Source organism: Perna viridis, chromosome 1, assembly GCF_037379345.1.
Source record: "Perna viridis isolate PV_CMFRI_1.1 ecotype Kerala chromosome 1, ASM3737934v1, whole genome shotgun sequence".
Lineage (NCBI taxonomy): Eukaryota > Metazoa > Mollusca > Bivalvia > Mytilida > Mytilidae > Perna > Perna viridis.
The window spans coordinates 54,834,062-54,849,579 of NC_142445.1; the positions used below are offsets into that span (position 1 = coordinate 54,834,062).

Here is a 15,518-nt window from a genome sequence, read left to right on the forward strand (position 1 = left end):
ATGATAGATTAAAAGAAACTTTCAATTGTTGAAAAGATCTTATGATAAGTCCTTCCAAAGTCTTTGTGAGTCAAAATTGTTGGACAACTTCTTGTTAAATTTATTGCCCTTGAGAGGCAAAATTCAACCAGGTGAGCGATTTAGGCTCCAGGGAGCCTCTTGTTTTTTGGTTTGCCAAAAATATGAGAGCTCAAATTGATATGTATAGTTTCGCTGTGTTCAAATGCACACTTTGTGAAATGGTTCTGATACTTTTATATTATATTATGATCCTACATGAAAGGAAGCATCTACATGCATTTCAAAGTATTATTTCTATTTATAGGATGGTAGAACATGTCTTCATTTTGCTGCATCATTTGCCAAGGATGACATTGTCAAACTACTGCTCAACAGGAAAGCTGAATGCAATATCCCTGGTGGAGTAAGTACCTCATAGGGATGGGGGTTGTGTTATTTCCATTAGAAATTGTAGTATGTGTGTGTTGCAAAATAGGTTTTTTTTACACAAATTACCTGTCATGATTAAGAATGCAATTTTTACCCTTGTTAATACCAGGATTACTTTTTATATGACTGCAAAAAATTTGCAGTGGTACATTCGTATGGTGCTGCCATCTTCATCGTCCATAGACACTTTGTTTTCGTGCAATAACTTGAGTCTTAGTTGGTTGATTTTTGTAAAATTTTATGAAAAGGTTACACACTACAAAAGGAAGGTTGGTATTACTTGAGGAGGTGATAACTCCAACTGTTTTAGAATTGAGGACCAAAAAGGGATCTGAAAGAAGCATTCAATAGAATTGAACGCCACAACTCTGGTAAAATCTTAGGAATGTCTTTGATATTGTTCTACTATATACCACAATGATCAAATTTGGACTGATTAAGGCCCAAAAAATACATATTACTGATTTATTGGATTCCTTATGAAAATCCCTGCCATTAGATTTCAAATATCTTTTATGGATTTCGAGTTGAAAAGCGTCAAAAGGGCCACACCCAAAAAATTGATTTTTGATTTTTGGTCCGATTTCAAAGTTTTTTTTTGGATACCTTATGAAAGTCCCTGCCTACATTTTTCAATCCGATTTCAAATATCTCTTACAGTTTTCGGGTTATAAGGAGTCAAAGGGGCCACAGTTAAAAAAATTGACTTTTTTATTATTTTGGTCTCACTTTGAAAATTTTAATTGAATTTCAAGTTTTGTGCCATATATTGTGTCCACACTTTCCCAATTGTTCAGGGTTTGACCACTGCATTTGTTGTTCTCCAAGAAACTTTTTATTCATTTTATCTGTGTGGAATGTATAAATAACTGGTCATGCACAGTGTCTACTAATCACCCTCTGTTTAACACAAACCCTAATTAATCAGTGATGAAAGTATAACAGTATAGTAGTATTTGCATTTTACCATTGAATGTCACTGACAGGGTATGATTTTCCAAATTTTTGGGTCATGAGCTGGTTCCTGTTTGACCACTATAATAATCTAGTATATACCTATTTTTTGTAGAGTAACTGCCTTAGGAATACAGTCTACTGTTTTCCTCTTTGGTTTATTATGATGATGGCTTAAAATTGTTCTCCTAAATGCCTTTGAGGCTGGTCAAATAAAATCTGTTATTTTACTTTACACTACAAATATATTTAAACATATGATTTTGTTTATTTGTTGTAATTTTGTCCACCAATTACCACCAATATCTGAAACGATCAAGGAGTCTGTTTTGTACCTTGTACAGTTTCTATGTAGCAACCCAGAATGAGGGATATGTTGCTGCTATTTTACTGGGAAGTTATAATTTCTTGATTATTTGCACAACCATCGACAGTGTCATTGGTACCTCTTAAAAATTGCACAACAATTTGCATTTAATTGGAATTTTATTTTATCAGTTTGCATAAATCTTGTAGATCTATTTGACAAATGTGAGATGAAACTTCTAGATCGGTAATACCATGATAGAGAAATCATTGATAAAGTACTGCGTGCACTGGTTCCTGGTTAAGTTAAAGGATCAGTCTAAGATTATTGTAATTTACAAACTTCCTGTCACAATAACACAGAAATTTTACGAGCAATTAGTCTCCCATTATTTCTGTTTAATGTTCATTCATTGATTAGAAATGACTATTGGCATGAATGATGGAAGTGGCATGTTAAAGGTTTGTCATGACAATGGCCTAGTAGCTGATGCCCATTGTCGTACTGACCTTTATATATATATTAATGACTGAGGCTGAAAGAATGCCAGCTTTCTTTCAAAGGACTTGTCGGCAGCTGACATTGTTAAAGGCAACCCAACTATTCTGAATAAATTTTTTCTTATCAGTTTGACCTTTTAAATTTTCATATCTTTTGATTAACTTTCTTTGAATCAATTACCACTGCCATAAACTGACAGTACTTTTCCCTGGAAATCTTGACTTTTTTAATTCAAAAATTAAGTTTACTGGTGGTGTACTTTTACTTGATGTAAGAAAAAAAGAGAAATTTTAGATAAAAAAAATAGTTTTAAGACAAAATGAAGTCTACCAGTTGAACAAGTTAGGTTTTGATTAAAAATATAATAAAATAATGAAAACCATTATCAAGGTTAATCCTTAAATGTTGAAGTATAGACATAGTAAAACAGACTCTGAATTGATAACCAACGTAGAGCAAATGAAAACTTTAACTTAGATAAGCATTAAAAAAAACCCTTTAAATTCCTTATGCTAGGATTTTGTAAGAGTAGTAAACTTATATATCTAACACTGCCAGTAAGCTTACATGCCTAACATCATTGTCAGAGTAAGCTTACATATTTAACCCTGTCAGTAAGCTTACATACGTAACCCTGCTAGTAAGCTTACATATCTAACCCAGTCAGTAAGCTCACATATCTAACCCTGTCAGTAATCTCACATATCTTATACTGTCAGTAAGCTTACATATCTAACCCTGTCATTAAGCTTACATGTCTAACTCTGTCTCTATAACTTATATGTCTAACCCTGTCTCTAAGCTTACATATCTAACAATGTCTCTAAGCTTGTCTTTAAACTGCCATGACTAACCCTGCCTCCCAGCTCTTATATCTAGCCCTTACTTTAAGCTTGTCTCAAAGTGCACATATCTGACCCTGTCTCTAATTTTACTTATCTAATCCTGTCTCTAAAACTTACATGTCTTATCATGTCTTTAAAGCTTAAATATATGATCCTGACCTGAAAGTTAAATATCAAACCTTGTCTGTAAGTTAACGTATTTAACCCTGTCTGTAGGTTTGCATATATAACCGTGTCTCTAAGCTTACATATCTGACCCTGTCTCTGAGCTTACTTATCTTACTCAGTCTGTAAGCTTACATCTCTTGGCTTACATTTCTAACCAAGTCGCTAAGTTTGTCTCTAAGCCAACATGACTTACTCTGTCTCTAAGCTTGTCTCTAAGAGTACATGTTTGACCTTATACTAAGGTTTCATGTTTAACCCTGCAGTTAGGCTTACATTCAAACAAGAATTGTTTTTGTTTTGAGATGTTTTGGGCTGCTCTGATCAACACATCTCCTGTGATATTTAGAAACCAATACTGTTTTATTGTATTGACTTAAATTAGCTCTCAATGCTAGAAGTATGTATCATAGCTGTTTATATGAACTCAGTGATGTGGGATGATTGCCTTCTCACTGAATTTCACTACTTTATCTGAAATGATATGTTGATATGCCTACTCCTGCTGCTTCTTCATCAAAATGGTATCGATAAATAGATTGCTCTGAATTCAATACACAATAATATTCTTGTAGTTTAATTCCTTTAAAATTGCATAGTTTGATCTCTGTTACTTTTATCTAAACTTATTTACAGTACATCTGCTTGGTCCAATTTCATTTGTGTCCAAATTGATTTTTGTTCAAATCTTTTACATTTTCAACAAAGTATCAATTTTTTTCTTGTGTAGCTGTTTGATAGTTGAGTAACTGAGAAAAACTTTTAGAGAAAATCTTGACTTTCAGATTGTTTAGAAATTTTTAAAGTTCATTTTAATACTTCAGCTGTTTTTTTTCTTTATACATTTCATTGATTTGGAACAGTATTTTAGTTCATTTACAGAAAGTTATCTGTAAAAATGTTCATATTAATAGTTTAACTTAAAGTTCTTCATCCTAGAAAGATGGTCCTACATTGTTTTGGCTCTTATGCAATGCATCTACATTGTTTTTTCCGACGCAGTCATTATAGTTTCGCTTTTTACCGTTTGACCTTAAAGACCCTCTTCCATGGAAACGCAAGTCACCTGATCAAAATTCTGTTTCCAGATTGGCCAAATACTGATAATTTAATGGGGTTTGGAAAAGGAAATTGAAATTGCGTGCCATTCGTTATTTCCTGATGAAATTTATAAGTAAAAAGGACAAATTTTACTGCGTCGGCTATCTCTTTTTAAAGATAGTACTTGTTATTTTACATGCTATTCAATGTAGATCAATGATGAATGGAAATACAGTGAAACTTCTCCAAACCGGCCAGCACTGGGACAAGAAAAAATGGCCTGTTTTTAGGGGTGGCCGGTTTTGTGAAAAACAACAATGCATTCTAAGAGCTGTTTCCAATAATGTTTTCTATAACCCTACACCTTGTCAGTTTGTTGGTCAAGACATGTTTAAAGCCAATTCTAAACTTTTGGCCTTTTATTACATTTCAAAGCTTGCATCATTTGTAAATGATTTGACTTCACAAACAGTCCTGCCAGCAAAATAATGTTCATGGTTTTGAAAGAATGAGTATTAAAGATCAAAGGGCTATTGATGGTAATTAATTATTTGTATTTTCGTATATTACCTATCAACAAAGTCTAATAATTTCACCCCTTTGTTGTTTTTGTTTGGGCACAGGTCACATTAATTGACAGTTAGAATATCGTAAAGATCGTACTATTAAACGACCCTGGTTGTATGACATGTGTAAGCACCAATTAACAGCCAACCAGTGACAAAATGTAATGTCTGGATTAATTTTGTTGTTTAAACTACTGTCCTCTTCAATTATCATCTGTCCACTGATGAATTGCAACCCGGACAGTGAATGAATTATTAATTATATAATATTACATAATCATTTACAGTTTTGTTGACACATTTATTACAGGTGAACAATAAACGGGGGCGGCCGAAATTGAGATGTTGTTTTTATTTGAAATATGTAACTAAAACTGTGAAAAACCGGCCCATGTACGGTTTTAAGGGGTGGCCGGTCTATTGAAGACAAAACACACAGGTTTTAAGGTATATTGGCCGTGACTTTTGAAAACAGTTGGTTTGAAGGGAAGACCGATTTTCTGAGGGTCTGGTTTGGACAAGTTTCACTGTATGTCTGTTTTTACTTTTCAGGTTCCATTTGCAGAGCTCTTGTGTTCAAACTTAAGTTTCAAACTTAAATTTGGGGAACAAAAGCCAAATCATTTGTAACTTCATTGTATAATTTTGTTTTTGATTTGTGTCAACCTTAATCAATATAGGCCAGTTAATACCTGATAAAGCTTTTCCCATTTTGGAAGAGATTTTCTGTACATGTATTTCTTTGATCTACCCATGGACTAAGTACATGTATCTTTTGACTGTAGTTATATTTTGACCCCAGTGCTTTGAAATCTCTGAAACAAGGCAAATATTTGAAAAAATACTTAAAATTATGTAGTTTAAATGTTTTCCACACATTACTGAAATTTTAGACAACTTGGCAACTTAGAATATAAAACTGCATATGTATGGGATTTCCAAAACTTTAACAGCCTATTGTAGAATGCTTGAGAGTTGGAGGCACTTAATTTGCTTTAAATGGAAGCCTACAATTATACAAATGCATTTGTAAATAGCATTGAGAAGTAAAATAGTTACCATATTAAAAAAAACCTACATTTTGATGAGTCTTTCTCAATGCGCAAAAATCTAGATAGTATCTTTGTTGTCATAGTAAATCAATGAAAATATTTAGTAATCTTGCTCAGACTTTAGTCTGGTACTTCAACAACTTTTTCAATTAACTCCAAATTGAAATCTCATTGAAAGCAAAAAAAAAAATACCAGAAAATTACTTAAAAAAGAAGTCATTTTATATCTCCTGGGGGATTCTCTCGGATGTTATAGAAACTTCACATGTGCATTAAAAAATCTATGATGTATTTATTTGAGTTGCACTCAATAGATGCAGGATGTTCTATTTAACAATGAATTTTACTGCTATATAAAGAGCTTTAGTGCAGGATCATTGACCATGTTTGTAAAATCCAGCATAATTTTAATGGACTTAGCATGATGTATTTTATTTACTTTGGAGTGAGAAATTTATCAAATATTAAGTTCAATAAACTGGTATTTGTTTTTTTATTATGATTTGATGATATACTCTAATTTTTTACCTATTACCTTTTGGTGAGAATTGGTTCAATCAATTTCTTTAAATTTAGTTATATGATTTAAAACAAACATCAAAATATCAAGTAATTGACAGACTCAATAGTAAAGAAATATGATGGTTGACCAATGAGTAGGCAATTTCTATTGATCAAGTGACTTGTTTACATTTTCTTTAAGATGAATTTTAAAAAGTTCTTCATCTTTATGTGCATTCAGTTGGCTGTAATGTAACCATAAGGTTTTTATGACAACATTGTGAATGAAGTGCTTTTTCTCTACCTGATACAGAAATGGGCATCTACTCCAATTGTTTCATTATCCCAACTACAATGTACAGTGGAGTGTCCATCTTCTGCCTGTGATTATTTTGGTAGTACTATATGGTTTGGTCAATTCTGAAAATTTTCTCATTTTGTTGAAATAAAGCTGTTTTGAGGCAGTCCAAACAGAAATTTCAAGTGTTTTGTCATTAAAAAAGTACATATTTTTGTAATCCTTGGTGTGTCGAGGTTCAAGTCATTTATAAGTAATTTAGTGATAATTGTTATAAAATCCGGTAGCCATAGTAACATACTGAAAAAAAAATGGTACTGAGTTTTAGTACAGTTCAGGGGTGCCTTTCCTAAAACTAGCAGCCAAATACTGTTTTATAAAATATCAGGCATTTAGACACTAGCACAGGATGAAAACATGCATGGAGTAGGTGGGAAAAGGGTAAAAATAGTAACACCTTTTTCGATTCATTCTCTTACAATTCCAAAAGTTCATGCGAAATTAGGTATTTTGAAAATCAGCCATCTGATGCTGAGGAGAGAACCTAATACGGCAGGGGACTGAAACGTTCCGGATAACATTCTTCATTTAAATTACACCTGTTTACCATAACATATATTACATCTGTCTATGTATAAATGTTTAACAACATTTAAGCAATATATCCACCAAATTTGAACTTTTAATTTTAAGTTTTACAAAATTTGACTGGGTCAACTTGGTGTGTGAAACCGTGGGCCTAAATGTAACTGTATAGTGCACCCTTATCCTTTAGGATTGTTTTCCTTATTTATCCCTCAATGTACAAATATTTCCCTTTTTGCAAAAATGTTTCTGCATTTGAAATTTCTAATAATACATTTTAAAAATATTGTGGAAATAAAGAAAAAATTACACTATTGCCAGCATTTAAATTGCAGCTTTTTCATATTTATGTATAATTATGGGGTTACATCTGGTGAGGCCTGTTTAAGGCCAAATCAACTGTATGGAATATTGCTGAATTGTGCAGGTCCTATTGCTATGATAATAACACAATTTGAAGGCATGTGGAAAAGAACATTATGATCTCATCATTGAGGTTTGTTGATCCCAAATATATGTAAAGGATGAAAATGGCTGCTTTCCTTGAAACATAAGCATAATTTATCAACAAATTATCAGCATTGTGATTATACATAGATACATTCATTAGATATACATGTACATCTTAATTTTTAATGAAAGAATTTATTGATAGGGTATGCATGGCCATATGGGCTCTGAAAACACACAAAAAAAAGATACAATTTTCAGTTTTTTATTGTTTGAGATTACCAGTATTTCATACAGCTTTACAGTTCTGTTTTATACCCCCTGCAAACAAAGTTTTGGTGATATATTGGAATCATTGCCTCTGTCTGTCTGTCTGTCCACAATTCTTGTAAGAGCAACTCCTCATAAACTGCTCAAGGGAATGTGATGAAATTTAAAAGAAGATTGGGCCTCATACAATGTATGTAGATGTGCATGAAGGAGTATACTTACTGTTGGAGTACTCAAAATGGAGATGGGTTTTACATGTTACAATCCCGTAAACTGAACTCCTCCTAAAGCACTCAAGGGATTTTGATTAATTTTATAGTAAGGTTGGGCATCATATGTAGATATGCATAAAGGAGAAAAGTTACTGCCAGAAGACTCCAAGGTGATATAATTGAACATTTAACTGCATTTGAAGCTGTAGGTATTCTCTTTGTTGTGGACCTGCTCAGTATTTCTAGTTTATGATGAAATGCTGTAAGTGTTTTTTTGCAGTGTACAAGTTTCTCTATTTTCACAGTGGACAGAAAGTGTGAAAAACAGTTTTCAAAAAAAAAAAAAAATTTAACACTATATGATGCTAATCATTTTTTGAAACCATGAAAAATTTATACCAGTGAATATCTCCACTTTCCAGGAAAATTAACAACTTTGAAAATTAATATGTTTACAGTATTTGTATGACTTTTTTACCTTTCAATACAATGAACAGTATGTTAGCTGTCTTTCCTCAAGTTTAGTTGAATAAAATCTGGTTGAAAATAGGGCAAATTTCCCCACAAGATCTTCTGTGTTCTTAACCCATCAGGGAGCATGGGTCTTTCTGAATTGCACTTATTTTCTGTTGTTTTTGTTAGTAGTTTAAAGCAAGAGTTATACCATTATTTATGTCTGTAAATGTGGCATTTGATCTACTACATTGTAGTGTTTATGTTCCCATGGGTTTCTATTTTAGATTTTATTAGGGTTATGTTTTATTTTCTATGGTATTCTGTTAATATTTAATTGTTCTATAAACTAAAATAAAGCTCTGTTTGTGTTGAAATATTTTGACATTTTGAGAAATCCATATTTATTGCAATAAAGAGCATTTGATCTTATTGATAATTTTAATAACATGGGTTCAACATATATGTTATGAACTGTTAATGAATTCCATTACATTTTTTTCTTTTCTCTTAATTTTATTTTAGACATATTGTTGTGAAAGTGCTGTACTTTAGATATTTAAAACTAGTTGTTCTTTTTATTAAACCATATTTTACCCACTCTGATATATTGCAATCGTTTTGTCTGTCTCAGCTTCTAATTGACGAAATGCGTAGATGTTAATATATGTATTGCTTTGTACCATGTTCCCTTTCCTGGGTTTGACTGAAATTGTTAAGTGGGGATATCCTTGACACAATGTACCATGCAACATCTTGTTTAGTTGTACATTGAATACTAAATAGTATCAAATGTTGCTGCACTCTTTTATCAATAGGATCATCATATCATAGGTGCATTGTTCTTTAGGAAAAATTAAATGAAATCCTAAGGGATATGATGAAAAACATGTAATGTCACCATAGAAATGTAACATTTGAAATTCTGCATATCTCACATTTATGATCATTTTTTTTTTCAGAAATTTTAGACTTTTTAAGTTTTTCAAAATTTGCATTGTAAGGATGTCTTTCATAACCAGATCATTTATCTGTAATTTTAAGCTCACCTGGCCGAAGGCCATGTGAGCTATTGCCATCACTTGAAGTCTGTCGTCGTTAACAATTATACAAAATCCTTCTCCTCTGAAACTACTTGACTGATTATCAGAACCAAACTTAGTATAAATGTTCCTTGGGGTACCCTGCATACAACTGGGGTGTGGATTTTTGATTCCTCGAAAAACATGGCCGCCATTACTAAAAATAGAACATAGGGGTCAGACAGTAGTTTTTCACATATATCTCCAAACCCTTTAGGTTTAGCCAAATTCTTTCCATAGCTGAAATTATCCTTATTATTAGGACTACAAAAGTCTTCAGGGATAAAAGTTGTCAGATGACTCCTTGTAAGAGTTATTGCCCTTGAAAGGGGAAAAGGACTTTTTTAAACAGTTTTCAGTCAATATCATAAAAACTATGATAGATTAAAAGAAACTTTCAATTGTTGAAATGATCTTTATGATAAGCCCTACCAAAGATTTCTTGAGTCAAAATTGTTGGACAACTTCTTGTTAAATTTATTGCCTTTGAAAGGCAAAATTCAACCAGGTTGGCGATTTGGGCTTCTGGGAGCCCCTTGTTTTGGTTTAGGTACATACAGTCAAAGTATTGCTTTTTTAGCAGAACAAAAGATTTGTGTTAGGGATACTCTCAGTCTAGCCAAGCCAGTAAATCCAAAAGATTCTTTTAAACCTTAATATGAGCAAGTTGTGCATTTGACAAAATCCCTTGAACTTATTGAACATGAATACATGTGTTTAAAACTGTTTCATCTTAAAATGAAATTTATTTTTTTATATACTAATAATCATGCTTTTGTTCTTTAATACTCCTGTAATCTACTGTACTGGTCTGCTTTATGACCTTTTAAGGATGCAAGCAATGACAATTTTTGCTGAATTTTTGGTGTTCTATGGAAACATTGACATATACCTAAGAGACGAGACGAGATATCTTATCCAAGATTTCCATGTCTTACCTGGTTGACAACCCACTGAATTTGGCACTTACTACCTGCAGTGATGTAGTTCCTTTGACATACTATTACAAAAGCTAGGTTTTTGACTCCGTCACAACGGTATTTTCTCTTTTGCAAGTTATTTATGACACTACTGTTAGGTAAGGTTGACATAGGACAGAGATACGTTTCCTTTGTAATCTAGAGTTCTTGATTCTGGGTTAGTTGATTTTCACATAATTTATCACTGTATTATGTCTAGTTCAAGATCAATTTTCAGTATTCATAGTTGTGTATTGACCATGTGTAATGGTGATTTTTTTATCATTAACCTTTAATTTGTCTATTTCTGATAATTTTCCACAAGTTTCATATTATTTACTTTATTTACATCGTGTAACTTGGTTAAATTGAATGAAATTGCCTATGTGTGGATCACTCCATTGTTATTTATGGGACCTATTTGCAACTTTGTTTTGAAAGTATATCATTGAGTAACATTATTGTAGCCAAGCTAGACTCTTACCAGATTTACTCACTTGCAGTGTGACAATGCAGGGCATGCTTACCCTTCCAGAGCACTTGATGTTACTGCTGGTTTTTATATAACTTCATATTGCTTGTACTTGAGTTATTTTTGCATATTTCCAGTATTTATGTACATGTATTTTATTCTGTATGCTACATTGTGTATGTAGATTGTCTTTGTTTCATATTTTCACTTCCATGTACTTGGATACTCTTTAGTGTCCCATTATTGATGTTAAGGGTTTTTATTTGGCCAGTATTTACACCAGTATATTATCTTTTTCAGCCTAAAGATCAGCTGCCATTACACATGGCATGTGCCAGAACCTCGGGAGCAGTTACTGTGGTACAATACTTACTAAAGTCAGCGGGGAAAGAAACTCGACTTAATACTGATAGAGTATGTCTGATTTATAATGTATTAGAATGTTTGTACCATACTTAACTTTTACTCATAACGCTACTTGTCTGTTAAATTATTAAAAAGATTTTTTTTTTTAATTGAAACAATAGTTTTATAGATATTTATTAGGTATTTAGTTTATTGCCAGCACTAACAGGTCATAGGATATTGGTTTCATGTACCTAGAATGTGCTCTCTATAGGCAAGAGTGAGCTCAGCATATGCTCCCCAGAAACTGGAATAAATATGACTGTTTTGCATTGAATCTTATGGCCTAATATTATACATGTAGATCAGCACTGTACAGTTTGAGTACCATCCTGGTTTAGATTCATGTAATATTTTACAGAATGGAGCCATACCACTGTTCTATGCTGCAGAAGTAGGGAATGTTTCTGTCTGTAGAGAACTTTTAACACAGCAACCTGAACAACAGCTGTCTGCCCATAAAGAGGTAAGGACAGACCAGTGCTGGGATTATTTTAGGAGAGGTCATGGGCCATTTGCAATAAGTACCCAATAAGATAGAGATGCAGTGGTCAATGGCCCATTTTTTTTGTGTAAAAACCATGTATGATTCATTTTATATGCCCCTTGTATTAATTGAAATCTCTCATCTTGTGTCACAAGAATGAGTCATTAACTCAATAATAGGAAATTGGAGTATCACTGCAGTAAGGTGGTGTGCTTCAGCTTTCAACAGTTCATGAAAGTTGGTATTATATATTTTCCCACTAATGGTATGTAAATAAATGACATCATAATTGTCTGTATAGTGTATTCTCATTTTAAGGCTAAAGATGAGTATGAAACCAGTCCTGACTTTTATGTAAATTAGTTAAGTACTTTGGAAGAAACCTCATGAGTCATTAACTCATGTTTTATATGAATGTGTTGTGTGCATTCATGGTGAATATTTATGAATCCAGGATAGCAGAGATAGTGGAGTGATACATACTTATATATCAGGATGGGGTTTAATGGTCTGTATATTGATTTGTTAAACTCATTTGGGAAATTTGTTCTTTTCCAGGACTTTGAAATGCAGTGCCTCTGTCGGTTTGTGTATCTGTACCGCTGTATGTCTTACACATCTGTGCAGCTGTATGTCTTACACACCTTTTAGGCCTACATTTCTCAAAGGATTTTAATACCAAAGGTTGATAATTATTGCCGTAAATTTCTTGGATAAATTTGAAAATTAACAATGACAAAATAATATAGTGAGAGTTATCTTCCTTGGAAATTGGAATTTCACCAAATGTTTGGTGTTGTAAGTATACTTTCAAGCCTACATTTCTCAACAGCATACCTGTTAACGCTCCCATATTTGAGTGTGTCTCCTGCATAGGAGGCTAAAGTCTCCCACTTTTAAAAATAATTTACCTTATAGATTTAGCTCAAAAAAGCATGTTTTGCAAAGTCTCACATGAAATAGTTGAAATGTAGGAGATGCCCCACATATTAGCTGGTATGCAACAGATTTGAATAAAATTAATACAAAAGGTTACTGCAATGAATCTGTCAAACAGTTTAGGAAAGCAACAATGACCAACTGATACTGGAAGGCTTATCCCCTTAAAAATATGAGTAGTTGGTATGTTGGAATCGCCTTTCCATCTGTCCAAATTTTCAATGCAATTATAGCCACTCCAAATGGGTGGATCAATTTGAAATTTGGTGTGTGGCTTTATATACATGATGGGGCATATGTTGTGAGCCATTTTGGTTGCTTTCCAATTTCAACTTCCTGTACAAATCACAACTCCTACAACTTCATATTTGACTTGTAAGTGGCTTCATACCCACCTTTGCCAATGGATTTGAACAAAATTTATACTGCATATTACATTAATAAATCTAAGACGGGACCTGAAGGACTATTCTTTTATTTTCATGGCGATCAGAGTATGAGCTTTTTATTCAATCTATTACATTTTTTGAATTGGTAAGAGTAAAGTAGATAAGTTAGAAAAAATAGGTTAAAAAGTTTTCAGTAGGTGGGATTTTGCTTAAAAGGTAGGAATAATGTTTATAATTGAAGTTGTCCCTTGTTGATTATGTTTGTATTGCTTGACAACTTACTGAATTAGACATAATTTTTCCATTGTGCTTGTAAACAGAAAACATTCTAAATTTCAGAATTGACCTTTAAATAATCAGTCGCAAGAAATGAAGCCAGTGAATCAAAACGATATGATTATACCAATGTAGTAACTACCCAAACATGTTCAAGGATAATTGAAATGGTTTTGTACCATTTGGCATTTTGAGTATCTCCCACCCTAATGGTTTTTTCTCTGATGGAGACATGTGATACAACATTTTCTGAATCACAGAAATCTTGATTCCTGCCAATGTTAATGTTCATTGCACCAATATCGTTAATTTTACGGGCTTTGAAAGTGTGATTGGAAATCAGATAAGGCCTGTCAGATAGATTATGGACCTGTGTGAAAGTTAGATATGTTCTTCAAATGTATGGGAAATCCATATGCTATATTTGTTTTGATGTAAACTAGCTAATATTGTAAATTTTCTTAGGTGTAATATGAGAAGATCTTCAGATGCTGTAGAGAAATTTCAATGGACATTCAAATTAAAGTAAATGAGATTTTGTTATGAAAACAGTTTTATGCATGAAAATTATTGTTTATGTAGCAGTAAATAATTGCTTTGTATAAGATGACCGTTTTAAATATTTTGTTTATAGTTTTAGTTATCACATTCAGGTTTCAGTAGAATCATATTCCACTTGATCAATATTGTGTTTTTCAATTTTCTTTAAACAGGGTAAATTTTCTATTAAAAGTTAATGTTACACATATTGTTGGATTTCACTGGAGCAAAGGTCCAAGGTCGGCTTAATAACATCATGCTCTGTTGTCTGTCTTCTGATGGGTTTTAACATCTTGTTTTCTCTGAATGGATCAATTGCATGGGCTTTTACAGAGATATTGCTCTAGAATTAGACTAACCTCTCTGTAGAACTGTTTTGATTACTAATGTTTCCCTATTTCAGTAATTAAACTTTAGTCCATTATGTTTGATTTCATGGCCTATATTTGACAAATCCTATAATGCTTACTAATTATACAGTCATGTGTATTACATTGCATTGATAGAATTGAGATCTTGTCTACTTACACTTTGATGTGTCATATTCATCTCTCATACATCATTTTATTTTGATGGCCCAAATTATGCTTTCATACTTTTCATAGTCATAAACTGAAAAAAATGTAGGTCCATTCATTTCCAATTTATTGGCAGAACTTTATTAAAAAAAATAGGCCAGAAGATTTATGATGCTTGCTGTGTACACCAATTCTTTGTCAAAAACTCAATGAAATAAATCACATCAATATGTTGTCAATACCTGTGGACACTACCTGCTTTAATGTGGAAACTCTCTTTTATTTTATCTATTTTCGTATTTGTGATTTTATATAAAAGACATTGATGCATTGCTTGTAAGCTGTAATTAATGTCTTTTAATTGATTTTAAGCAGGAAAGTAAGACAATTCTATATATTGACAAATGACAGCATGAGGGATAAATTTTGTTTTAAATATGGTTACCCTTTTGTATTGGTTTTGAACCTTTTTTTAAAAATTTTGTAACCTAAACTGTAATGACTTAATGAGTTATATTTCAAGTTTGAGTGACTGAGAATGCTGATGGCAACATGTCGGTGTGTTTTTAAAGTTTAGAAAAAACAGTAAAACAGAAAAAAAATTGACAATTGTTCAAGCTATATTGATTTCATGGCCATAGTCTAGGTAAAAATAATTCAGAATGGAAAACTTGATCCTTGTTTTTTATACGACTGTGAAAAAATTTTGATCATATAATGTTACGGCAGTTGTTGTTGTCTGGGCACTCTACATTTCCATGTGATAACTTTAGTTGTGGTCAACCAATTGTTCTGAAATTT

General features: G+C 32.4%; 1 protein-coding gene across 2 annotated transcripts in view; it reads left to right on the forward strand.

The window, feature by feature from the left end:
• LOC148629425 (uncharacterized) overlaps window positions 1-15,518 on the forward strand; it is a 66,804-nt gene that overhangs the window by 19,629 nt on the left and 31,657 nt on the right. For both annotated transcript variants that reach the window (XM_088550767.1, XM_088550775.1), the window contains exons 3-5: window positions 326-424; window positions 11,464-11,577; window positions 11,930-12,034. In XM_088550767.1, the coding sequence (XP_088406893.1) occupies window positions 326-424; window positions 11,464-11,577; window positions 11,930-12,034 (318 nt within the window). The remainder of the gene's footprint in view (window positions 1-325; window positions 425-11,463; window positions 11,578-11,929; window positions 12,035-15,518) is intronic.